Genomic DNA, 26,171 nt, shown 5'->3' with positions numbered 1-26,171 from the left:
AGCAAGGAAATTGTCATGAGCATAATAATTTGTTATTATGTTATGATAAATAAATTTTATTTAATCATTTTATTTTTATAAATATTTTATTTTGTATTTTGTGACAATTTAGCTATCGTTTAATGAATACCTACATTAATTATAATTAATACATTATGATCATAAGGACCGATGTCTATAATTAGAAAAATTATAAGGAACCAATAAAAAAAATATTAAGGATTTGATTAAAAATGAAAGAAAAAATTACACACAAATTCCAAGTAACACAATTTATAAATCTAAAGTCCCTTCTAATTTTAAAACAAAAAGGAGGTCTAATGAGACCTGACGGTAATATATTTTAAATAAAAAATTACGTCATTATCCTTGTTATCAATTGACAAGCTCATGAACATGGATTAACAAGTCAATGGGAACTTATTAACAAGTTAAAGGGTATTGATTGATAACTAAATTTATGGGATAATATAACTACCTATCATCCACATAGCAAACCAACGCTCCCCTTTTAGTTCGCAAAGAAGAGCAAGCAACCCACATAAGATCAAACGAGGGAAAATTCACAACTAAATTTATGAATTTTTATTTTTTCTAATTTGATCTTACGTGGATGTTATATTATTCCATAAATTTAGTTCTTAATCAGTACCCCTTGACTTGTTAATAAATTTTCATTGACTTGTTAATTTATACTCATAAGCTTGTCTATTGGGAATTGGGACAATGACGTAATTTCTTATTTAGAAAAACAACGGAGGAAAAAATTTAGAAATACTAACAAGGATCAGGGGGCGACTCGACTGAGGAACAACCCATGGAATCCAACGACAAAACCTAGTCTTTCAAAGACAAGTTTATGGGACCTGATACTAGCGGATGCTCAAAAGATAAAAAGGGCAGCAGAATTTTCGATGACGCCTGGAACGATTACCTTGAATTTGTGAAAAACTACTTTAGCAATGATATTAATGAACAGGACGCAGAACAGGGCGAAGATGCTGATGAAGACTGCCCCACCTTAAGAGTCACTAGGAAAGAGTATGAACGATGGTCTGCTCCTTGGAGAAAATCACTCATTATCAAACTTCTTGGTAAATCGATTCCCCTGTGGCTGATGAAAGAAAATCTAGGGCGGTTATGGAAAATAGAGCTCCCATACTCTACATATGACCTTGACAATGGCTTCTATGTCGTCTCTTTTGAGGTTGAAGAAGATATGAATAACATATATCAGGAAGGCCCTTGGATGATAGCGGATTGATACCTTATCGTGCAATGCTGGAGACTAAACTTTGATTCGTGGTATGTGGACATGCAAAAGAAAATTGCTGTGTGGATACGTATTCCCATCCTCCCGTTGGAATTTTTCAACACAGAAAGTCTTAGAAGAATCGGGAAGCTTATAGGTAGGACCCTTAAGGTGGTGATGATCACGTATACTAGCAAAAAAGGTAGGTTTACACATATACTTGTGGAGCTGGATCTTCAGAAAAGATTGAAATCAGCCATAAACATCTTTGGAGCAAGAAGAGTCATAGAATATGAAGGTTTATATCTGATTTGCTTTCATTGCGGTAAATATGGACATCATAGAGACGTGTGCCCAGAAAAGACCAAGAATGTTAAGCCGACTGCTGAAACAACACAAGGGCCAGGGATGTCGTTTGCCTTAAGAAATCCTGAAAAAGTCCAAGTCGATCTGAATTCAGAACCAAAGGAGCCCGTTAATCCTCACGTATCACAAAGTAATGTGATGAAAAGTGGAGTTCTGAAAAGACCCGGTGAGGAAGTGTTCACTGGCAACTCTTCCGGCAAGATCCCACGGCAACGATGGAGGGGATTGGTGTTTGGAATTTGGTCCAACGGTCGAGAGGTCGTAAATTTGGCAACAACGCAAACTTGGGTCCCGAAAATAGAAACAAAGAGCAATTTCTTCCAAGGAATGGGAAGGAGAAAGGTCCCAATGGATCAGGAAAATGGTTCAAGAAATGACAATTCGAAAGCTAAAAAGGTAAAAAGCTCTACAAAAGCCAAAATAGCACAAAATAATATTACAAAGTCACGAAATATAGCTTCAATGGCTACAAACTTTTGGCAGGCACGCAATCCTTTTGAGCCACTCTCAAATTGTGATGAATATGAACCTGGAGTTGCACACGATAAAGCTCATGATAACAAAATGTAGGAAAACTCTACCTAGCACCCTAATAATCAACGTATGGACTCTAACGTGGAAGCAATTCCTTCTCCTGCTAGTAATTGTGCTCAAGCGACGTATATGGATGTCTCTTTGTCCCTTCAAAACTATGACTTGAATTTGGCGTGTAAAATGAATAATGCAACAGTAGAAATTCAAACAACTGCTCAGGGGTCTATAAGCATGAATACCCCTTCTCGTCCTTCTCCATGAATTGCATCTTTTGGAATTGTAGGGGTACTGGGACCAAATCTTTCCCAGGCCTCATTCGTGAGATAAAGAAGAGATATAAGGTTGACTTCTGCTTGCTTTTTGAAACAAAATCTAGGGGTGGCAAGGCACAACAAATAAGCAAGAAACTTGGCTTTCAACACTGCAAGATAGTTGATGCATCGGGATTTAGAGGAGGAATTTGGGTCTCCTGGTCAAACGAACATTTCTCTTTTAAAATACTTGAGGCTAATCACTAGTTCATTCATGCTCTAGCTGAAAAAGATGATGTGAAAGTCTTCATCACTTCAGTTTATGCTTGCCCAAACATTAACGTTCGCCGTGCTCTTTGGAGTAAACTCATAAACCTTGACCCAAGCAACCAGTGGCCGTGGTTCATTGGGGGAGATTTTAATGCCACACTCCTCTCAAATGAACGCAATTCCACAGCTACTCGAACTACTCTGGTGGATAAAGACTTCTGCAATTGGATTGATACCATGGAACTTGTAGATTTGGGTTGTGTTGGTTCTTTCTTTACGTGGAAACGAGAAGGGTTCAGAAGTAGGATTGATCATGTGCACTCTAACATTAAATTCAGAGAGGTCTTTATGGATGCTATTGTTAAGAATCTCTATTGGTTTAAATCGGATCACCGACCTGTGCTACTTCAACTTTGCTCAGGTATAAATACTACAAATTCTCTTGCTCGTCCTTTTCGTTTTAATGCACCTTGGGTTTTGCATGATGATTCTAGCAGGTTGTAAAAGACAAATGGAATACCCAGATAGATTGGACAGACAATATCGATGCTTTTACTAAAGAACTTATCACGTGGAGCAAGATTGTCTTCGGGCACTTAGGGAGGAAGAAGAGCTTATTAACGGGAAGACTAGAAGGAATTTCCCGCACTGTTAATGACTCCTCTCTAGAATAGCTTCAAAGAAAACTTTGGCTTGAGTTGGAAGAAGTGTTAATACAAGAAAAATTGCTATGGGCCCAAAAAACCAAATGCGATTGGTTCAATCTGGGAGATAAAAATACCAGATACTATCTGTTAGAGCTAACAAGCGCAGACGAAGAAATAAAATTGAAGCTATAAAACAAGAGAATGGAGAGTGGACTAATGATGTAGAAGAGATTAAAAAAGTGGCTACAAACTTCTTTGTAACACTCTTCCAAGACGAGGGAGGTAATGACATTCTACATGATAATTCTATCTCTTATCCTAACATTGATGATGTGCAGCTTACAGACATGGCCAACGAGATTAGTAGAGAGGAGATAAAAAATGCCCTCTTTAGCATTGGAGCTCTAAAGTCTCGAGGACCCGATGGTTTGAATGCATTATTCTTCCAAAGCCAATGGGAGGTGATTGGTACATCAGTAATTGATTTGGTTAAACATGCCTTCGCTAATCCTGAGTTCATAAAAAATATTAACCATACCTTCATTGTCCTTATACCTAAGAAGGATCACCCTAAGACTATTAGAGACTTCAGGCCTATTACTTTGTGCAATGTGATTTGCAAAACCATTACGAAGGTAGTGGTTAACAGAATGAAAAGCCTTTTGCCTTGTATTATTGCCCCTAACTAATGTAGCTTTGTTCCTGGCCATACAAGCTCAGATAATATTATTGTTGCTTAGGAGATCATTCATTCCATGAGAGATATGGACGGTAAAAGAGGCGTTATGGCAATAAAGATTAACCTAGAAAAAGCTTACGATCGCATCTCTTAGAATTTTGTGTTAAATTGCCTTAATGAGATTAAGATGCCTGACATGATGAAAGAAGTTATCTTGTCTTGTATCTCTTCCCTTTTGATGCAGATCTTATGGGAAAGTGATAAAGCAACTGTTTCACTCCCTCTTGTGGGCTAAGACAAGGAGACCCACTTTCCCCTTACTTGTTTATTCTTTGCATGGAGAAATTAGCTCATATAATCCTTAGGGAAATGAACAATGGGCGTTGGAAAGCAATCAACCTTGGTAAGTTTGGTCCTCCCATATCTCACTTGTTTTTTGCTGACAATTTGTTGATTTTCGCAGAAGCAAGTATTGAACAGGTAGAAGTGATCAAAAGTTGCTAAACCACTTCTGTGAGGCTTTAGGGCAAAAGGTTAACCAAGCAAAAACAAAGGTGTTCTTCTCTGGAAATGTGAACCATAACCGAGCAACACAACTCAGTGAGGAACTTGGCTTTACACAAACTACTGACTTGGGAAATTACCTAGGAGTTCCTCTTCACCATGATAGAGTCTTGAATGGAACCTACCAGTATATTGTTGACAAAATAAAAGGTCAGCTTAGTAGTTGGAAGATCAATGGTTTGTCTTTTGCTGGCCGTGGCACCCTTGTGAGCTCAGTTATTAATGCAATGCCTTCCTACGCAATGCAAACTGCTTATATTCCTGAGAGTACCTATACTTCCATTAAAAAGAAGGCACGTGACTTCCTATGGGGTACGTCCGATGAAAAAAGGAGAATGCACCTTGTCTCTTGGGATGTGGTATGCAAAGATAAAAAACATGGAGGACTTGGTATGAAGCACATAAAGCAACAAAACCGGGCCTTTATGATGAAGCTTAGCTAGGGCCTGGTTACCAAACGGGACTCTCTTTGGGTTAAGGTGATTCACAACAAATATGGATGTGGCAAGGACCTTATTCCTCAAATAAATAAGAAGAAAGCTGGATCTAATACTTGGTGGGGGATCAAACAGAATTGGTCACATGTCAAGTTAGGGATCCAAGAAGTTGTGGATCGAGATGGTAAGGTTAGAGCTCAGTGGAAATGGAATAAGAGTGGTTGTTTCACTGTTAAATCTGCTTATGAATCTCTTAACTCCAAAAATGAGGATGACACCTGAAACTGGAAGCCTATTTGGAAGATGAAGATTCCACAAAGATGCAAGACATTTGCCTGGTTATTATACCATGGACGACTAATCACTAATAAATGCAAGTTTAAATATGGTATCCACTATCCACCCAAATGGCCTCTGTGACAGGTGCAACCAGGAAACTGAAGATGATATTCATGTCTTTTGGGACTGCACAGATATTAAGAAAATCTGAAAATTAATCATCAAACAAGAGTTCCAAGACAGATTTTTCTCAAGCAATTTTCAAGACTGGCTTCGCATGACCATGAGAAGAGATATGGGGAAAATGAAGGTTGACTGGAAAAGCTTCTTCACCATCTTTACTTGGCTCATATGGAAAGCTAGGAACGAGTTTACCCATTCAAATACAAAGACAAACATCAATATGATGCATGCAAGGTCACTTGCGATTTTGAACTGCATGCGTAATACTATCACGACACTAAGAGGAGTTAACTTACAGTCCCCTCAACGGCTTGTGGCTCAACAAAACTAAGAAGACATAAGAAATAGAGTTGTGCTGGAAGTAGATGGGGCGTTCTCGAGCTGTCAGAGATGTAAGGCATGTGGAGGCATCATCAAACACCAAGAGAATAGACTTGTTGAAGGCTTTCTGCTTAAACTTGGTTATGGAGACCACGTTATAGCTGAGCTTTGGAGTTGCTTAATGGGGTTGAAGAGGGCTTGGGATCTTGGAGAGCGAGACATAATCTTGAGGAGTGACTCGTCCGAGGCCATGGCTATCATTTTCGGAGGCGAAAACAGACTAATGAGGACTGGGCAGTGATACAGGAAGTTTAGAACATGCTCAATCAGGATTGGCAAGTCGAACTTCAAACTATTAGCAGAGAAGATAACCAAAAGGCAGATGCGCTTGCTAAGATTGCACTGAACGAAGTTGAGAATTTTCAGATTCTAAGTCGTAGCTCGATGACACAGACGATGATGGATTACAGCTTTATTTAGTTTACTTGCTTTCCAGCCTATCAAAAAAAAAAAAAATACTCTCAGGTCTTATAGGACCTCCTATTTATTTTGAGATTTTAAGGGACCTTAGATTAATAAATTATGTTGCTTGGAGGCTGTGTGTAATTTTCCCAAAATGAAATGAAACTATAAGCACCAAAGAAATATTTTAACTTTCTTTTTAAACTTTCTTTTGGATTCAGAAAATAAATCATTATAACTACTTATGAAGAAACAATTTAGCCAAAATTCTCAAATATTTTACTAGAAAAACATTTAATCTGAAAATTCCTTCACGGCCTCACCGCCTTCAACATAGGCCTGAACGTAACCCAAACAAATGGACTTCAAAGACGCTGGGCTAAGCTAACTTGGTCTGGTCTACAAAATTAAATGTATACGAAAATTATTTTCTTTTTTTTTTGGTAACAACGAGGGCAAAGCCCAACTAAAAACTAAAACAGAAGGGGATTAAATCCCAGTAAATCTTGTTCCATAATTGTCCGTAAATGTTGCGGACATCGATCTAAGATAGCTGAATAAGAGAGGCTTTCCTTTGATAACGCATCAGCAAGAGAGTTTTTGTCTCTAGAGATGTATCTCAACTGCAAGTCCCAATCAAGAGTCTTCATGTCCCTGATCTGCATAAACACCAAGCTACAAGAGCCAGATATAGAATTGCTCAATAGCATGTCAATTAATGTTTTGGAGTCAGATTCAAGAATTATTTTCTTCAATCCCCTCTCCCAAGCTATAGAGAGACCTTTAAGTATTGCCCATTCCTCAGCTTCTAAAGCATCACATATTCCTAATCCATGTGTAAAACCTGTTATCCATTCACCATTGTGATTTCTAAAGACACCCCCACATCCAGCTACATGTCTAGTTGAAGACACAGCACCATCAACATTGATTTTAATCCAATCAGCCGGAGGTGGTTCCCAAGTTGCTGCCTCATTAGTAGCAGATAAGCTACCAACTGAAGCTAAATCAGTAGCTTCTACAAAGGATTTCCAAGATTATACGAAAATTATTTTCAATATAAGGGGGAAAACAAAGGGAATTTGAGGGCATCAGGAAAGTATATGGGTTTTGCCCAACGAAAAGGGAAAAATAATTTTAAAAAAAATATGATTTCAAATAAAATAAAATAAATAATTTAAAAAGTTCACAATTATTTGTGGGACAATTTTATAATTAACATATGTATTTACTTATTCTATACAGTATAAGGACCAGCTCACAAGCTATTGAATCAAAGTTAATGTCCGCTGTATATGTCATCAGCAATTATTTCAAGTAGAAACGCCACCCCCCATCGTGCTTGGATAAGATTTTCAGGTTTAAACCTAATGTTGACATGTTTATTCATGTGTGTTTAACTTATATAAAATAAAAAATTCAATATATATTTTTATTCTATAAATTATAAGACACTCACACATTTCTGGCATATTTCATGACTAATATTTCCTTTTCAATGCTTTAATATATAAAAATAAGAATAAAAAATGACTTGAAAAATGATATAACTCAAAAGAACTTTGGGAAGAAAAAAAAGGTTTTACTAGTTCATTGATTGTAGGAGTTTTTTTTTGGTAAACAAAAGGGCTAGAGCCCATACAAGCTAAAATAAACTAATGGGGACATGATCCCAAACACTCAGCATCAAACAAGGTCCTTAAATGAGGAGGACAGGAAGCAAAAAGGGAAGATTTAGATAAACCTCCCTTAGCCAAAGCATTGCTCTCTTGCTGTATACTACTTCCCGTCTTTAATATAAGACTTTGTTTGACTTTTATTTTGGTTCTAAATATAAAATCCCAATCCATTTTGTATATAATATTTATGTATTTTTTCCAAGATAGTCCTTCTAACAATGGCTGTTCTAGCCAATACACTTGATTAGCAAGGATATTTTTAGGAAAGACAACACCTATTTGTGACAAATAACTAACTTAACTTCTTTTCTTAATCTTTTCAAATTAGTCAACTAGCTTTTATAATTAGGACCGGAGGTAGTATTTTAATTCAAGGTCCCAAGCATAAGTCGGTATTCTCGTATTTGAAGGCAGAGTAAGCTCTCTAAGTTGCTGCGCGACTCCTTCTTGAACATATCAATTGAACTCTTTGAATCAGATTCTAAAATTACCTTCTTGAATCCAAAATCCCAAGCAAGTTTGAGACCCTTGAAGACAGCCTACTGTTCAGCTTCAATAGTAGTGCAATTACCAAGAAAATGGGAGAAACCTGCTATCCATATGCCTTTACAGTCTCTTAGAACACCCCCACATCTAGCTTTACTCAAAGATGAAGTCATAGCACCATCCACGTTAACTTTTATCCAACCTGAGGATGGAGGTTTCCAAGAACCCCCACTTGTATTAGACAGGTTTGTTCTAGCAGCATCTTGGATCATGACATAATTTCTCCAGCTATTTTCAATGACTACTGCTGGATCAGGATGCTTTTGAAAATCAGAGCCAAACACCATCTCATTCCTCCATAACCATAATTTCCAGGTAGTAACAGCCCATTTTAAATCCCAATTACTATCTTCATGTATTCCCAGCTGTCTCTTTTCAGATTTAAAGCAAACCAGTTTTTTAAGGGAGAGTTGAAGAATTGCGCATAATACTTTGGTTTGATAAGCTGTATCCATAACTGCTCAGCATAAGCGCAATCTCTCATAATATGCATAGCACTTTCCACATGATTGTACGGGTTTTTGTTGATTCAAACAGTTTTCCTCTAATTTGGAATCAAACCATGGACCGATTCATCAGTTTTTGAGTCCAACCGGCCAGCTAGTCTTATCTTTTTATCATTAACATAAGTTAAAAGGATTTATAACAAGAGTTTATAGCAGTCACTTATAATAAGGATTAAAATTTTTATTTAGAAGTTGCCTATAATAAGGACCAGATGGAGTATAGAGTAGAAAAGTCCGTAGTGTTGCATATAATCATAATTATAGCAACTAAGAAAAACATTAAAAAAACAATGCTTATAAAAATATCATTAAGTAATAATTTATGTGTGTGAGTGTACACCACAAACTAGTTTAATATAAACTCAAGAAAAATCATCGAATAAAAAGTACCGTCTCCATCTACATTCGTCACATTAACCGTTAAGAAAATAAAGGTCAATATGGGAAATTGAGCAATATTGCGATGAACTCAGAGGAGTAGCAGAAGTTTTTTTTTTTTTTACTAATATTCTACTTGTGCTTGGAATAAATCAAAATTTGTTGAGTATTTCTAACATGGGGTTACTCTAACTTACATTTTCGCCCCAAAATAATCAATGAAACTCCTATAAATGAACTTAATTTTGAGTGGCATTTTAGGAGAAAACAAGTTCAGCTTGAACAATGTGTTCGCTTCGATGTCAAAGGGAAAGAAAATTATGCTTAGAGATTAAAGAAGTCTTTATATATACATGGCCTTAATCAAGAAGAATATATATCCCTAAGACTTGATATATATATATATATATATATATATATATATAAACAGGTTATATAAGATATGTTTCCGTGCGTAATGTCCTGAAAATATTTTTAATAATTTTGATCTTATAATCTCGTCTTGTTAGGTTGATGATTTGTTAGTTAGGCTATAATAATGAATGCCTTAAACATGTTCCAGATGACATGGTATTTTGCGCAGAAAATTTTGAAAGTCTTTGGGGGTAGGTGTAACAAAATCCTACTATTGTTAATTGTAATAACAAGTCAACCATTTCAACTACTAAAAATATTGTTAATCATGGGAGAGCACCACGCAACACATGAAGATATCTAAAATAGTACTAGTTTATTGGATATGCTGGTAAAACTCAGATTTTTTTTCTTATTTTTGTTGCACATATTAATAACAAGGTTGCTATTTATAGATATATATATATATATATATATCACCAATGCATTTCTAAGGTCAAGCATTTGAATAATTTCTAATAAGAATTAAGGATATGACAAGCAAATGAATAAATTATTCACCTAATTAACTGGGGACAACATGCAGGCAAACAATTTTTCTTGAAGCTCTTAAACGTGAGATGAATCATGGTCGAACTACATTGATACCTGGGTTTCACATTATTGGTGAATCTTATATATGTATGAATTGAGTTTAAGGAAGATATACAACAATAAATAGGAAGTTTGCATATATTGTATATATGTTGATTATCTAAAACCGAACACAGAAAAGCTCAAGAGTTGCAAATTGTCAGAAAAGAATAATGTTGAAGATATATAGCAAAATCATTATATGATAAGTTGCTTCAATTCAGAGTATTAGGTCAATATGTAGAAATTTGTCCTCCTCATATGTAGTTGCCAAAGAATTAATAGTAATACACTCCAAAAGCACGACGTAGTGAATAGAAAAATGTATTCACTCTTTGTAAATATGAATTTTTCATCAGAATTATAATCAATAATGAGGATGCATCTATACCTAATTAATTTTAATCATCAATACATGCACACCAAGCTATATATTCACTTAAAAAACCACCAAAACTTTTTATGTTGTAATTCATATATAGCACAAAGGGCCCTATCGTAGTATCAGATTATATGTATATACAGGATACACCAGGCAGTATTATATGCTTGTTACAAGCACTCAGCAGAAGCAACAGTTAGTCCTAATACACGAAAAAGACAGATCAGTCATAAGCCGCAATTTAATTTGAAACCTTTTGAGTTATGCCTGATGAATATTTACTCTCGCATTTAACATGGAATTCACAAAAGAACCATGGCACCTAAGATTTTTCAAGGAGAAGACAAACAAAAACAAATCTGTCTTAGAAAGAGAAGTTTCATCCAACAATTTAGCTCACATCAATTAACTGAAATTCATCATTTATACTTACAAAGAAACCATGAAAACCTAAATTGTTAAACAATACTTCAATAACCGCTGTACTGTGAAGTATTGCAGACCAGCAAATTTACAAGAGCAAAGCACCGATGATGGCAAGGGGAAGGACAAATTAAGAAATTATTAAAATGTTTCTGTGCTCATGCATTCCTTTTCCTTCCCTCATTATATGTGAAAAAAATTAAGGTATACAACAGACAGCGGGAAATTTGTACATAAACTCACCCAACTTGGCTAATCATCCAGTTAGAAAAGGATAAAAGCTAAAAGCTGTGTGTGTGTGTGTGTGTGTGTGTGGCTCTTCATTCATAACCTGAACATCTCTAAGAAATGAAACTTGCAATTTTCTTTCTCAGCTCAGATAGATCTACACTATTGGAACGGTTAACCTGTAGATCAAATACTAAATGATTAGCTAAAGTAAAATTAGCTTAAATGAAATATACAATATATACATAAAATAAGTATGCACTTTATTTACCTCACAGTGGAGACTATGAAGTATTCTACCATTGACTTGGGTAAAGAGACAAGTAACAACTTCAAGTCCTTCTTCAAGCAGTAATTCCAGCAACTTTGAGAGTAAGAACCTTTCATCTTTGAAGTTACTGATAATTTCGATTCCCACAACACCATTATTCTCATGGACAGTGAAGCTTACCCATTTCTGTTGGCCGTCATCTGGGGTTTCCAAGTTAGAATTATCTGATGAGTGTTTCTTCAGTTCATCTCTCTTATCGTCAAGTTCTTTAATTTTCTTCTGTAGGTGCTTTATATAAGTCACTGCCTCATTCATGTGATCTGATATCGATCGCTTTCCCTGAAATTAAATAACCGCAACATGAGAAAAACTTTCCTCGACTTTGATAGGGTTTTTGGGAAACAAGATTACAAAGTTAATGACCAGAAGAAAGAAGAAGGAGAATAGGAATTCTGTTCACCTTGATGTACTCAAGAGGAAGAAGGGATCTGAGGGAAGCATAAAGGGAAGCCATTTCTTGCCTCCTTTGCCTCTCAATCTCTCTGTGAATCTTCTTCTTCTTCTTGTTTTCGTTGGGACTATTATTATTGCTAATAGCCTGAGAAAGTATATTCCCTCTTGCGGTGTTACCAATTTTTTTATCTGAATTGCTGACACGAGGAGAAGCATAATCATCCAGAATCGGATCTTCTGAGATCTTGCTTTGGTGGTTCTGAGGATCCGGACTCCTGGAAAACTGGATCACCAGCTCATTGCCGCGTTGTAAAGGAAACATGATGATCTCTGTGCTCAATGATATGCAGAAACCTAAAAGTTCTCTAAATTATTCTTGAATTATTGGTGGGAGCGGCTTAAGGCTAAAGGCCAGAGAGAAGCTAGATGATGCGTTTTAAGGGTATATATTCTAATTCCGTAAGGTAACCTAATCAAATGACAAAGATTCCTTCACATATATCATGACAGGAAATCATTTTATGTCATCATTATTGAAACACTGTTCAATTATCCAACCCGACGGCGCCATCCGTTCATGTTCACATCAGTAAACCATTTAACACAGATATTAAGTATTACTCCCTCCGTTCCTTATTATAAGAGACATTTGATGCTTATGGCATGTTCCTATATATAAGAGACACTTACAAGTTGTCTCTACTTTTTTGTGTTGATTTACTATTTTACCCATATTTATTATCTCCAACTCACACTCTCTCTCCCTCCCACTTCTCTTTCTTTTAATAATTTAATTGTTCTCTCTCATGCTCTCTCTCCTTATTAATGAGGGCATTTTTGGAAAAAAATTATACTACATATTAATTGTTCTTAACTAATTTTAACTGTTTTTTGATCAACGTACTTCGGTTATTTGTCTCTTATAATGGAACGGAGGGAGTATTTGCTTTGAACAAAAATTAATCACGTGCAATTGAGGGGGAAAAATATATCATTTAACTCTTAAGTTGTGGCTTGACCAAAAGATCAACTTTCTGACCATATTAATGGGTGATTTATACAATTGCAGCATGATGTTCACATCTCTCTGAGTTTTCAATCTAACACAATTAAAATGGTTTGATCCTTTGTTTGTTTTGAGTGACACAACGACAAGTGCAATCAGATTGGAACAGATGAACAAAATTTCTTCTACACAATCAGACAGGATATCCTCGACTGACCCAAATCTAAATTTTATCTAGCGCATAATTATCACATTGAGACAGATTAACTGAATTAGTGAGGATGAGGGTTACGACGATGTATAAGGGAAACTTTTATATAAATATTAGTCAAAAGTTGTGGCTGATTTAGCTTTAATTTTCATGTGCAAAAGCAAATTAATTAATTAAATAATTAATTACCACTAGTTCTCACAGTACAAATCACCTACTACTTCATCTAAAAGTAACTATTCGGAGTTGTTGACCGTAATTAAGGAATCATTTGGTATTGGGCATTGGCTTAGTAATGCATTCACTCTTGAAATGATCAATTAACTAATAGAAAAATGTGATAAAATTATTAAGACCACGTGCCGTATTTGTCAGCGATATAAATTCTTCTGTTCCTTTTCCTCTATCATTGATTTATTACCACCGGCAAGTTATTTAATTGATTTGATATAATTAATTAAATATTTGGTGCTAGTGGCCCCCAGTAAATAACTCAACAAATAATTAAGGAAAGGAAATTGCCGTGCATAATCATATAAAACATATACTTTTTTATTCGGCTTATCTATCCCATTGTTAAAATATATATTGGGATAATCCAGCGGCTTGATGGGGCACTATTATATATTTTAGTGAATTAAATTCCAATTAAATTGGATTTTCTGTAGATACTGAATGCTGATGGATCAATCGAGAATACATTATTTGGGAGACTACCCAAGCGTTTTAGCCTCTTAGCTAGCCCTGCCTGATATGAGTTGGTATCCTCCTCTTTTTTTTCGTTTTTTTTGACCTTGGAAGTTGGTATCCTTGGTACCATATAAGTAAAAGAATAAACTAATTTGTACGAGTAATTGCCAAGGTTATTTCATTGCCGCATGTATTAATTAATGTTGTTAGGCTCATTTCGGGTCTTTATATATTCGATTATGATAAATTATCATGATCATTGTAATTTTAGTTATTGGATCACTAATGAGAACGATGACGAGAAGATTAAAGAGGACGACACAAGATGGTAAAAGCTTTTACCCACCTTCGGATCCATGTGCCAGCGCGAGTGAGGACTTAAGTGAAAGTTTTATATGAATATACTTGCAAAAGTGTAATTAACAAAGTGAGCTTGTGTGTGTGTGTGTGTGTGGATCTTTATTGTGAAGCATATATATATAATATAAGTAAAAACGTTTAGGTGCCATTCCACCTGTGACAGTAAAGAGGGTGGGGGACATTATTAAAGAAGGCAACCACGAAGTTTTGAGGATCCTCAAAGATCACAAACCCTAACTAACATATCTTCTTATGTACTATCTTTATCTTCATATATTGTCACCCTCTTATATATCATATATACGAGTATAATATATAAACAATACTTTTAGGCATGGATCAAGAGGATCAAAACATATAATTAAATTTCCTTTGCCCCATAGATGTGAGCTGTCTCTGAGATAATGTTGGTCCTTTTAAAAGTTGAGCGGTCATAGTTGTTTTATGTGCTTTTGGATATTTATACTTTGTTTGAGGGTTGTTGGTAACACAATATGACTAAGGGTGTGTTTGGATGAAACCAAACTGTGGTTTGGAAAAGTGATTCTGGAAAATAGATTCTGGGAAGAATAGATTTTATAAAAAAGTGATTTTGAGAAGTGAGAGTGTTTGGATAGTTGTTATCAGAAGCACTTTTTATATATACAAATTACTAAAAAAAAAGAAATAAGTTAATATGATAATTACAGAAAAAATAGATTTTATGATATATTTTAATTTGAAGGAATAAAATTGTTAATAATATTTTTTATTAACATAATTAATAATACATAAGATAATATAATTAATAAATAATTAATATGTATATATATTTATAAAATATAAGATTAAATATGTTTATAAAAAAATATGTTTATAAAAAAATAACAAGATACATATCCTATAGGCTCTCACACTCTCCCTTTTTTCTCCAAAAGCAAAAATTTTTGCTTTTTCCAAAACCATGGTTTTGGTTTTTGGGTGGGTGTTTGGGTGATTTATTCCTCAAACCATGGTTTGGGGTGTTACCCAAACACAGCCTAAATTAATTAAGAGAGTACAAGTCTTGTTAACTAACACCTAGGAAACTATCCCTTAATTTACTTAAACATACACACAATTTGGTTGACTGGCTTTTGCTTTATTATGTAATGATGGGCTCACTACTTTCACTACCATGGATTTTTTAATTTATTGTGGATCCCATAATGTGATATGTCTTCAGGAGACAGAATTTTCATTCCTTGTTTTAATTTTTCTGTTGGTATGAATTTCCCTTAAAAAAGTAATAGAATCCTTCAAAGTAGCAGTAACGTATAATAGTCCTTTCGATTTGAGATAGCAAAATAAATTAGTATTTTTTTAATAAATTATGACCGTTTAATTAAATTAGACAAGCCGAATTTATCGAGAATAACTTTTTTCCTGAAAGTTAAAGAAATGTTATGGGAAATGGCAAGATCCCCTTAATGTTTGTATTCTTTTGGTCCTAAATATAAGACCCTTATACACATTAAGCATAAATGAATACTCCTCTAATCCTAAATATAAAACTCATTTTGTAATGTAAATTAAACTAGAAAATAGATTTTATATTTAGGACTAAATAAATACTGTAAATAACTCTTCCATATGAGATTTAGAATACCAGCCGCTTTCCCCAAGAAGGCGAACTCCAATAAAAAACCAAGTATTTCCATATAATAAATTTAGATTACGACTATCTAAATTAATTGAACAAAAGTTTATTCAAAATGAATCAATTTCATCTTGATTGTAATAAAATTTTGTAATACAAATGTAACCTAATGCTATACTTTTTTGTTTTTCTCCTTCCTTTCCGAACTTATAGTAATTATAATTACTGAAATTCTTAGAAGTAATTATCCTGTATTTGTTTGTAACATATAAATATAAAAGAGTACTTATATATGCATATTCACATGTATATTCATTCACTCTAATCAAATTTGTCCAATTATGACTTAATAGAAATTTTAGATATTTTATATATTTAGCTTTTATTAGAAGATATTTAATATTAATATTAATTTGGTTGTTCTCTTTTATCATTAACTAGAAATTTCTTCCACGTGTAATGCGTGAACCATAATTTTAATTAGGTTTTAAATTTTAATAAATTGCATTATTTGAGGTAGCTCAATATTCACTTTTTATAGGAGTATGACTTTATTTTATTCATTCAAATAGGATTTGAATTAGAGATATAGTATTTAGGGGCAACATATCAAAACTTAAGATTAATTATTTATTTTTCCATTTAAGCCCCTAGTTGACATATTATTTAACCATGATGCTTCCCATTTAATTCCAAGAAGATTAAGAGCAGTCAGGGGAAGGTTATAAATAGATCTTTTAAGCAGATACTGAGAGGCGACTCTTCGAATTCGGAGGGATGGAAGACGGATGGGAACGAGGATGCTGGTGAACCACTAGAGTCAATTAGATCCGAGTTGAAGGTGATCAAACATCATAGGGGTAAGCTAGAGGTTCCAGAGTTCATCTTCTCTGATCGTGCTTTGGAGAAGATCCGTGAGCCCTACTATCAAAGCCTGATAATCAAAGTTTTAGGGAGGAGGATGAGCCTGTCAATGATCACGGATAGATTTCAGAAAATGTGGGCCAAATCTTGAACGATTAAGGTAACTGATCTCTCAAATGACTTCTTTGTAGTGAACTTCTCTTTGCTAGAAGACTATGAGCTAGCAGTCTGGGGGGGACCATGGATGATTTCTGACTATTATGTAACTATGAGGAAGTGGAAACCTAACTTTGATCTGAAGTCTGCTGCAATTGAGGAAGTGTTGGTTTGGATCCGTTTCCCTGACTTGCCTTTAGAATACTATGACGAGGAGATTTTGGAGGTAATGGGGAACGAAGTGGGAAGAACAGTCAAGGTTGACATGTCAACCTCCCTTCATGCTAGGGGAGGGTATGCTCGTGTAGGGGTAGAAGTGGACTTGAGTAAACCCCTTTTACCAGTTTACATTCTCGGTAAAGTAGAAAGGCCTATTGTCTATGAGGGCTTGCATTTGCTATGTTACAATTGTGGGAAATATGGGCATACTGAGAAGGAATGTAAGGAGGAGAAGATCTACCAGGAGCACTGGGAAGATAGAAAAGGAGAGGAGCAGGTGATGGAGACTAGGCCTTATGGGGATTGGACAGTAGTTCAAAACTCTAGAAGAGGGCGTAGAGGAGGTGCTGATAACAGGAAGGGACAAGTAAAGCAGGGAGTAAGTGGTTCCAGATTTGCTAACCTGGCTACTATGGAAGACAAGGAGGATGATAGGGAGATGCATGTGGAGCGCATGCCAATTGTTCAGAACTTCAAAGAATGGGTCAAGAAAAGGAAAAATGTCCTGGTTGAGAAGGTCCCTACTCTAGAACCCATGCAAGTTGAGAATGTTAATGAGGAAGGGGATAAACGTAGCCAAGGAGGAAGAGTAATGAGTAGCCATGTGAGGACTATTTATTTTAAATAAGAATTGATAAATCCTGATTTTAATATCTTATTTGATATCTTTTGGAGATATTTATCAATTAAAATGGGATAAATTGTATTAATTGTGGGTATTTTGAATCAAATACTGATTGCATGAAATTAAAGATTTAATAGAAAATCTTATCATATTTTTATCTCTTTTTAAATAATTGATTTTGGATTTGGTGATAGTATCTCAATTTATCTTTTGCAGACTTTAAAAATAAGGAAATAAAGATAATGGGAAAGCTGAAAGGAAGGAAATAAGGAAAAAAAAGGAAAATTGGAGACACAGTTTGAATGGCATCATATTATGATATTATCTATATTTTTATGGATTCAAAAAGAGGACACAGAAATTATCCTTGCTCCTTCAAATTTGATTCGGATATATCTCCCCTCAAATTTGATATCATCATCAACTTTGGCCTCCATTATTTCTTGTTTCTTTCTGCAGAAATTTTCTACACCCATTCTTTCACCATAGCCTCCATGGATTCTCATTGCTTCAAATATATTGTGGATTCTTCTAGAGCTATGAGAGGCTAATTCCACTGTGCTTCTTGAAGATGGAAGAGTAGCTTGAGCTTGGAGCTTCAACTAGGGGAGTATTTAGTTTTCTAATTAATTTTCTCTTGAACTTCATTAGATTTTTCCTGCGTTAGGATTCTTTTTATTTATTTTGGAGACTGAGATTATGCATTATAATTTTTGTTAATTGCATTTTTGCAGTTTAATTTGAATTGTATTACTTGGGATTTGAATTTATATATATTTACTTTGCACTCATTAAATTTATTTTATCTAACGCGTTGTTAGATTTTATGATTGAGATGTATTGCGATTGAGTGTCTCCGTGAGCATTCTTTAAGAGGAAAACAAGTTTTATTAACTTAATCTAAATTGCACATCAAGTAATTTTTAAAAGTAATTTAATAATTTGATTACTATCTAGCGTTTAGGTTAGTCAAGTGTTAAATTTACTTGACCCAAACTGTGTTTAGGGTTGTTTCTCTTAACTCGGTGCATTATTTTACTCCCACATCTTTATTAAGCAAGGATAGCTATATTCCGTTTTCAAGAAGCATTCTCATGACTGATTTTCTAAAATTCAAATTTGCATTTTTCATTCTTTCTTTATTAAAAATACCCAAAAAATAGTTTAGATTTATTTCTTATTTTCATAATTAGTTTTATTAATTGAAAAATCCTTTTTCAACCCCCCTTTTTATTCTTTGTCACTTAGTCAACTTAGGAATTAATAAAAAGCTCCTCAAGAGACACGACCTGAGTTGTGCTTTACTGCATAATTTGGTTTTATTTTTGATTTAACCCAAGGCGACTAAAAATGTTCAAATCAAGTGGCGCTGTTGCCGGGGGAGCCAAGTAATTGGTTTCTTAGTAAACTAAGTGTCAATTTTTTTCTCTTTATATTTTCTTTGAATTTATTTTTTTTCTCTAGTTTAGGTTGCATTTGCATATCATTAAAAAAAATCCTCATTTTATTTTAATTATTTTATTTTTTTGTCTTATTTGCATATCTTGCATTGCATTTTGCATCTTTGCATTAATCTTCATTCATTTTCGCACATTGCTGTTTTGAATTTCTTTGTGTATGACCAGAGATAAAGAAACCCTACCTGACGATCCTGAGTTTGACATACCTTTGAAACAACTTAAAAGGAAAAATAAGAAAAAGGGTCAAAAGAGTGATAGGGAACTTCTTTTGAAGCAACATATCCCTAGTACACCTAACCAAATATTAGACATGGCTGATCGTATTGAGAATGCGGGTAATGGTGAAAATAGTGGAAATGGAAATAGGGGCAATAGGGACAATAATGGTCATGGGGAAAATAATGGGCCTAGGAATAATGGTGAAGATCAGATGAGTCTTAGAGAAATAAACAACTCTACTGTGAACTTTGATCCTCATGGTTTTTACAATTTTAATACTAATTTTGAAATTAAAGGTAATTTGATTAATGCTTTGCCTAAATTTTTTGGCCTTTCAGGAGATGACCCCTACGGACACATTGAGACCATGATGATGGTGTGTTCCACCATGAAGCCCCAAGGTGCTAATGTCGAGGAAGTTTTGAGGAGAACCTTTCATTTCACCATGGAAGGAAAAGCTAAAGAATGGTTAAGAACACTTCCTCAGCACTACACTACACTTACGTGGGAGCAACTCAAGACTACATTTCTTGAAAAGTTCTTTCCTGCATCCCGGTCTTCTAAGCTTAAGAAAGCTATTTTTGGTGCACAACAAGATGAAGGAGAATCGTTTTATGAATATTGGACCAGGTTTCTTACCATGATGGCTCGTTGCCCTAATCATCAGATTTCCAAATCTAATTTGATTCAATATTTCTATGAGGGTCTTTTACCACTTCATCATAGAACAATTAATGCTGCTGCTAATGGTTCGATACTCGATCTCACTCCACAAGGTGCCTCGGACTTATTTGAGAAAACTGCTACAAATGATCAACAATATGGCACTAGAGACAAATAGTTTGTGAGGGAGGTAGCTTCTTCTTCTACTACTGATGAATTGAAATTATTTATAGAAAAAATTGACAAAAGACTAGAGAGGCTAGAAAATGACAGGGGCCCAAAACAATGTAATGCCATGGGTACTTCTCAAGCCCTGGTAGCCTCAAGTTGTGAATTTTGTGCTTCCCCTATGCATCTTAGCAGTGTTTGCCCATCCAGAATTGAGGAAGTTTCTGCAATGTATCAAGGTCGCACTAACAATCAGAAATGGGACCCATATTCCAACACATACAATGAGGGGTGGAGAGACAACCCTAGATTTAGTTGGAGGAATAATGAGGCTAGAGGACATAATCAATTTTCACAAGGCAATGTTGGATCTGGTATTCCTTCTAACCAGTTTCAAGACACCTCAAGAATGGTTATTCCACTCCAAGATAATTCACTCTCTCAACCCAAGAGTGATGAGACCAGTCAACTTCTGAAGAGTATGTCTGCTCAGCTTAATAATATGGATAACCGATTAAGGGAAGATAAGGCCCTGAATGACAGCCAATTCTCCTCTATTGCTCGATTCTCCAAAAGATACAGGGTGATAAGGTGAATGATAGTGCTCAATTAACAAACCTTTGTAAAAGGTTTGAGGCATTGGAAATGAAGAATAACACTTTGACATCTCACCTAACTCAAATTTCCAACACTGTGAGCGAATTGCAAGCTAAGAATGGGGGTGGACTACCCTCAAATACTGTGATCAACCCCAAATCCCTTAATGCCATCAATCTAAGAAGCAAGAGGGTAGTCAAGTTTTCTGATGAAGATGATGAAGTTGATGAGGAAATTGAATGTGATAGCCTTCCGTTAACTCCTATGAAGCTGGAGCACTCCGAAAGCGCCAAGAAGAAAGAACTGATCAACAAGAATGCTAAACTTACTCAAGATGAAACAAGGTCTACCGATGGGCCAGGATCTCAAGTGGCAAGTCCACCACTTCTGGAAGAGATCAATGAAAAAGCTCCAACCACACATGAGAAAAGTGAATCAACCATGCAAGGAGCCTTAACAACAAAAGGTAAAGAGGTAAAAATTTGGGAAAATTCTAATTAAATCCATTTGAAATAGCAAAATTCTAATTTAAGCCTACACTTTTAACAAATTCTTAATTAGGCCAAGAGGCCTGACTGGAGATTTCTAAATGTTGCTAAAAGACCAAAATGCCCTTCATAATTAAAAAGCCTAATTTTAGTTTTAATTCTTTTAATTGAATTTAACTAACATGTTTTTTTTCTTTAAACATTATCACATGAAAATTTGGCCAAAAAAATTATCATATAAAAAAGAAAAAAGAAAAATAACGATTATAGCCAATAAAAAATAATTGAAAATTCAAGATAAAAAAATATATAATTTCTAGATATCTATAGAATTGCAAAAATATGGGAACTAATAAAAATTTTACGATTTCAAATGTAAAAGATTAACAAGATCAAAGATTTTTTTTTTGTGTGAGAAAAAGACCAAATCAAAGATTCATGGAATTCTTGAATATCTATCAAAATTAATTTTACTATTTCACAACTTACAGTGAGACTCATTAATTCATCTTCAATTTTCTGGTCTTCAACATTTATTCAATATCAAATTTTTATTATATAAAAAAATAAAAGGCTATAAATTCTAGAGTTGACATAAGGTTCACAATTACAAAACACACATTTGACATAAAATCTAAGAAAGACCACGTTCTCATTAGTAAATCTACTAGAATAATTAAAACTAAAATTAGATTTACACCTACATTCAATTTTTCTTTTTGATTACAAAGAGGCATTCCGGTCTTTTAGCAACATTTGAAAATCCCTAATAAGGCCTCTTAGCCTAATTAGGAATTCGTTAAAAGTATAAGCCTTAATTGGAATTTCATTATTTTAGATAGATTTAATTGGGATTTTCCCTAAAAATTTTTGACATTCCCTTTCCTAATGCTTACTTTAGAGGTAAGAAATTGCATGATGATCAAACCCAAAAGGAAATGATTGAATTCTTTAGTAAGCTAGAAGTCAATATGCCTTTTCTCAACATGATTAAAAGCATGCCTGCATATTGTAAGTTTCTAAAGGATTTGTGCACTCACAAGAGAAAGTTTAGGCCTAATGAAAGAGTTCAACCGAGCTCTAATGTGTCAGCTATCTTTAAGCCTCAACTTCCCATAAAGTGCCAAGATCCCGGTGCCTATACCATTCCTTGTACCATTGGACCAATGAACATAGCCGCTGCACTGCTAGATTTAGGAGCCGTGATTAATGTAATGCCTAAATCTGTTTACATCGCCTTAGGAATCAAGGCAGTCAAACCCACCAGTGTTGTGTTACAGTTAGCTGATAGGTCCATTAGGCACCCTGATGGTATCTTAGAGGACATATTGGTTAAAGTGAAAGACCTTGTTTTCCCAGCTGATTTTTATGTCCTAGATGTGTCTAATGAGTTAGCTAGTGAGTCTACTCTCATCCTAGGTAGGCCCTTCCTTAGAACAGCAAATACCATTATCGATATGAAAGAAGGTGCCATAACCATGGAGGTTGGGAATCATAAGATATGCTTTAACATGTATGAATCCATAAAACACCCCTATGAGGATTACTATTTGTTAGGTGTTAATGCTATTGATTTGGCTATTGAAGCGGCAAGGGATGATTTTGAATTGAATTTGCATGATGATAACTACTTGCCTATGCTTGTTGAACATGATTCTTTTGAGCTTGATGATGACATGTCTGCTTATGATGAGTATTTTTCCTCTCTTCCTTCTATATACTCTCATTTTGATACTTGTGATAGCGACATGATATATTCTAATTTTGAGATTAGTAGTACCCTCTCTACTTCACAGGTTTATACCTTTTCTCTCTTTGATACTGACTCTGCTTTTGCAAGTGACCTTGGTTTGGGAAAGGATTTGCTTCTTGAATGTGCAGATACTTTTATGGAATCTGATATTGTAGCTGAAACTGATGATGTTGGCTCAACAGAGAGGCCAATTCCATCTAGCTCCCCTACTCATGTCTTTGATCAACAACCAAGGCAATCTTTACTTGAGGATAAAGGGCATTATGAGAACAATTCACTTGCACTTTCTAATCACTCTATTATTTCTCCTCAAACGTTGAAATACTTGCAAGATCTTGTTCCTAGTTGGGATGCAGGTGTGAAGGATGAAAACCCCAAGTTTGTTGCTGCTATAGGTCAACCTGAAGTTGACTCAACACTTGGGAAGGCCAATGAGCAAAAGGTAGATTCAAAGGAGCTGAATTTGAGCTACCTAGTTGAGGCTACAAAAGGGAGTTCTCTTTGTTCTCTTAAACTCCCTAAGTTAATCCCTTCTATTGCTCAACCCCTGACCCTTGAACTGAAGTCTTTGCCTTCTAATCTTAAATATGCATTTGTTGGGCATGATGAACACTTGCATGTGATTATTTCAAATGCTTTATTCGCTGATGAAGAGGCTAAGTTGCTTTGTGTGCTTAGGAAAAACAGAAAGGTGATTGGGTGGACATTAGCTGATATTCCTAGGATCAGTCCAACTATTTGTACCCATAGGATACTACTTACTGAGGACTCCAAACCTATTAGACAGTCCCAGAGGCGTCTTAACCCATTGATCCTAGATGTTGTGAGAAAAGAAGTCACCAAACTTTTGAGTGCAGGGATCATATATCCCATTTCTGATAGTGAGTGGGTTAGTCCAGTTCAGGTAGTACCTAAGAAGAGTGGGTTGACTGTAGTTAAAAATGACAATGATGAGTTAATCCCCACTAGGGTTCAGAATTCGTGGCGGGTATGCATTGATTATAGAAAGCTTAATGAAGCCACTAGGAAGGACCATTTCCCGTTGCCTTTTATTGATCAAATGTTAGAGAGATTAGCGGGAAAGAGTCATTACTGCTTCTTAGATGGGTTCTTTGGATACTTTCAAATCCCTATAGCTCTTAAGGATCAAGAGAAGACCACTTTCACCTGCCCGTTCAGTACTTTTGCTTATAGGAGGATGCCTTTTGGTCTTTGTAATGCTCCTGGTACTTTTCAGCACTGCATGATGTCTATATTTTATGATTTTCTTGAGCATTGCATGGATGTTTTTATGGATGATTTTACAGTTTATGGTGAGTCATTTGATGCTTGCTTATCTAGTCTTGATAAAATCCTAGCTCGATGTATTGAGAAGAAACTTGTTTTGAACTATGAGAAATGTCATTTCATGGTAACTCAAGGCATCGTGCTAGGACACGTGATTTCTAAGAATGGTATTCAGGTTGACAAGGCAAAAGTTGAGGTTATTTCTTCCTTGCCCTACCCTTCTTCACTTAAGGACTTAAGATCTTTTCTGGGGCATGTTGGTTTTTATCGCAGATTCAGAAAAGATTTTAGCAAAATATCTCTACCTTTATCAAAGCTTTTTCAAAAAGATGTTGACTTTGTTTTTTATGATAATTGTAAGCATGCATTTGATGAACTAAGACATAGATTGATTACTCCTCCTATTCTGACTGCCCCTAATTAGGAACTTGCTTTTGAACTGTCTTGTGATGCTTCTAATGGTGCTGTTGGAGCAATGCTTGGCCAAAGAGATGGTAAGGTCTCTAAGGTCATTGCTTATGCATCAAAAACTTTGGATGCTGCTCAGTGTAATTATACAACCACTGAGAAAGAGTTGTTTGCCATTGTGTTTGCTTTGAATAAATTTAGGCCATATTTGATCAACTCTAAGGTTGTAGTGTTCACAGATCATGCAGCTGTTCGGTATTTGTTTTAAAAGCCACAATCTAAGCCTCGACTTCTCCGTTGGGCTCTACTTATGCAAGAATTCAACATTAAGATCAAGGATCGAGCTGGAGCAGAGAATCATGTTGCAGATCATCTCAGTCGACTTCCTAGTGATACAAGGGGAGTAGATGATTCTAATTTAGTTTGTGATGATTTTCCTGATGTTGCTCTATGTGTTGTGGGTTTGAAAGAACCCTGGTTTGCTGACTTGGTTAATTATTTGGTATTAGGATTGGTTCCTGATTATTTGTCTCCATTTCAGGTGAAGAAGCTCAAGAGAGAAGCCCAGTACTATGTATGGGATGAATCACACCTGTGGAAAATCTGCAATGACCAGATCATTAGAAAATGTGTACCAGAGACAGAATTTCAATCCATCCTCTCTGCCTGCCATTCGTTGAGTTGTGGGGGATACTTTAGCGCTAAAAAGACCTCTAGGAAAGTATTAGATGTTGGATTTTACTGGTGCCAACTTTGTTTAAGGATGCTTATTTGTATTGTAAGGCATGTGATAAATGCCAGAGGTTTGGGGGGCTAGGTAAAAGGCATGAAATGCCGCAGCATTATATGTTGTTCTGTGAGGTATTTGATGTTTGGGAAATTGATTTTATGGGTCCCTTTCCACCGTCTGCAGGTTTTAATTACATCTTGTTAGCAGTAGATTACTTATCTAGGTGGGTAGAGGCCATCCCTACTAGGAAAGATGACGGCCAAACAGTCTCCAAGTTTCTTAAGTCTATCTTTTGTAGATTTGGGGTACCAAGGGCTATAATAAGTGACAGAGGTACCCATTTGTGCAACCGGATTATTGATGGTTTGCTTGCAAAGTTTGGGGTTACCCATAAAACATCCACTACTTATCATCCACAGACAAATGGGCAAGCAAAAGTTTCTAATAGAGAAATCAAGCATATCTTAGAAAAGATAGTGAAGCCTTCGAGAAAGGATTGGAGCTTGAGGTTGGAAGAAGAACTCTGGGCATATAGAACTGCCTTGAAAACA

General features: G+C 35.3%; 2 protein-coding genes across 2 annotated transcripts; one reads left to right on the top strand and one right to left on the bottom strand.

The window, feature by feature from the left end:
* Positions 1–11,123: 11,123 nt before the first annotated feature.
* Positions 11,124–12,420, bottom strand: LOC114726148 (transcription factor bHLH118-like). The gene is made up of 3 exons (XM_028912713.1): positions 12,106–12,420; positions 11,646–11,984; positions 11,124–11,553 (listed from the first exon to the last, which is right to left on the bottom strand). The coding sequence occupies exons 1-3, from the start codon at positions 12,418–12,420 to the stop codon at positions 11,488–11,490; spliced, it is 720 nt and encodes a 239-aa protein (XP_028768546.1). The 3' UTR covers positions 11,124–11,487.
* A 4,695-nt stretch (positions 12,421–17,115) lies between these two features.
* On the top strand, positions 17,116–18,430 carry LOC114726174 (uncharacterized). Its single transcript, XM_028912738.1, has 2 exons — positions 17,116–17,811; positions 18,383–18,430. Exons 1-2 carry the CDS (start codon positions 17,116–17,118, stop codon positions 18,428–18,430), a joined length of 744 nt encoding a protein of 247 aa, XP_028768571.1.
* Positions 18,431–26,171: the final 7,741 nt, after the last annotated feature.

The sequence above is a fragment of the Neltuma alba genome, unplaced genomic scaffold (genome assembly GCF_004799145.2).
Source record: "Neltuma alba isolate B1F8T4 unplaced genomic scaffold, ASM479914v2 tig00012343_pilon, whole genome shotgun sequence".
NCBI classification, from domain to species: domain Eukaryota; kingdom Viridiplantae; phylum Streptophyta; class Magnoliopsida; order Fabales; family Fabaceae; genus Neltuma; species Neltuma alba.
The sequence above is the reverse complement of the archived record's forward strand: the minus strand, read 5'-3'. Positions and strand labels throughout refer to the sequence as shown.

Excerpts from the sequence above, each read along its gene's own strand:
- LOC114726148 (XM_028912713.1), bottom strand. The coding sequence starts at position 12,420 with ATGTTTCCTTTACAACGCGGCAATGAGCTGGTGATCCAGTTTTCCAGG. Across the intron at positions 11,985-12,105 it reads TTCCTCTTGAGTACATCAAG|GGAAAGCGATCGATATCAGA; the intron begins GTGAACAGAATT and ends ATTTAATTTCAG. Across the intron at positions 11,554-11,645 it reads TTCATAGTCTCCACTGTGAG|GTTAACCGTTCCAATAGTGT; the intron begins GTAAATAAAGTG and ends TTTGATCTACAG.
- LOC114726174 (XM_028912738.1), top strand. The coding sequence starts at position 17,116 with ATGAGGAAGTGGAAACCTAACTTTGATCTGAAGTCTGCTGCAATTGAG. Across the intron at positions 17,812-18,382 it reads AACGTAGCCAAGGAGGAAGA|AGCTATGAGAGGCTAATTCC; the intron begins GTAATGAGTAGC and ends GGATTCTTCTAG.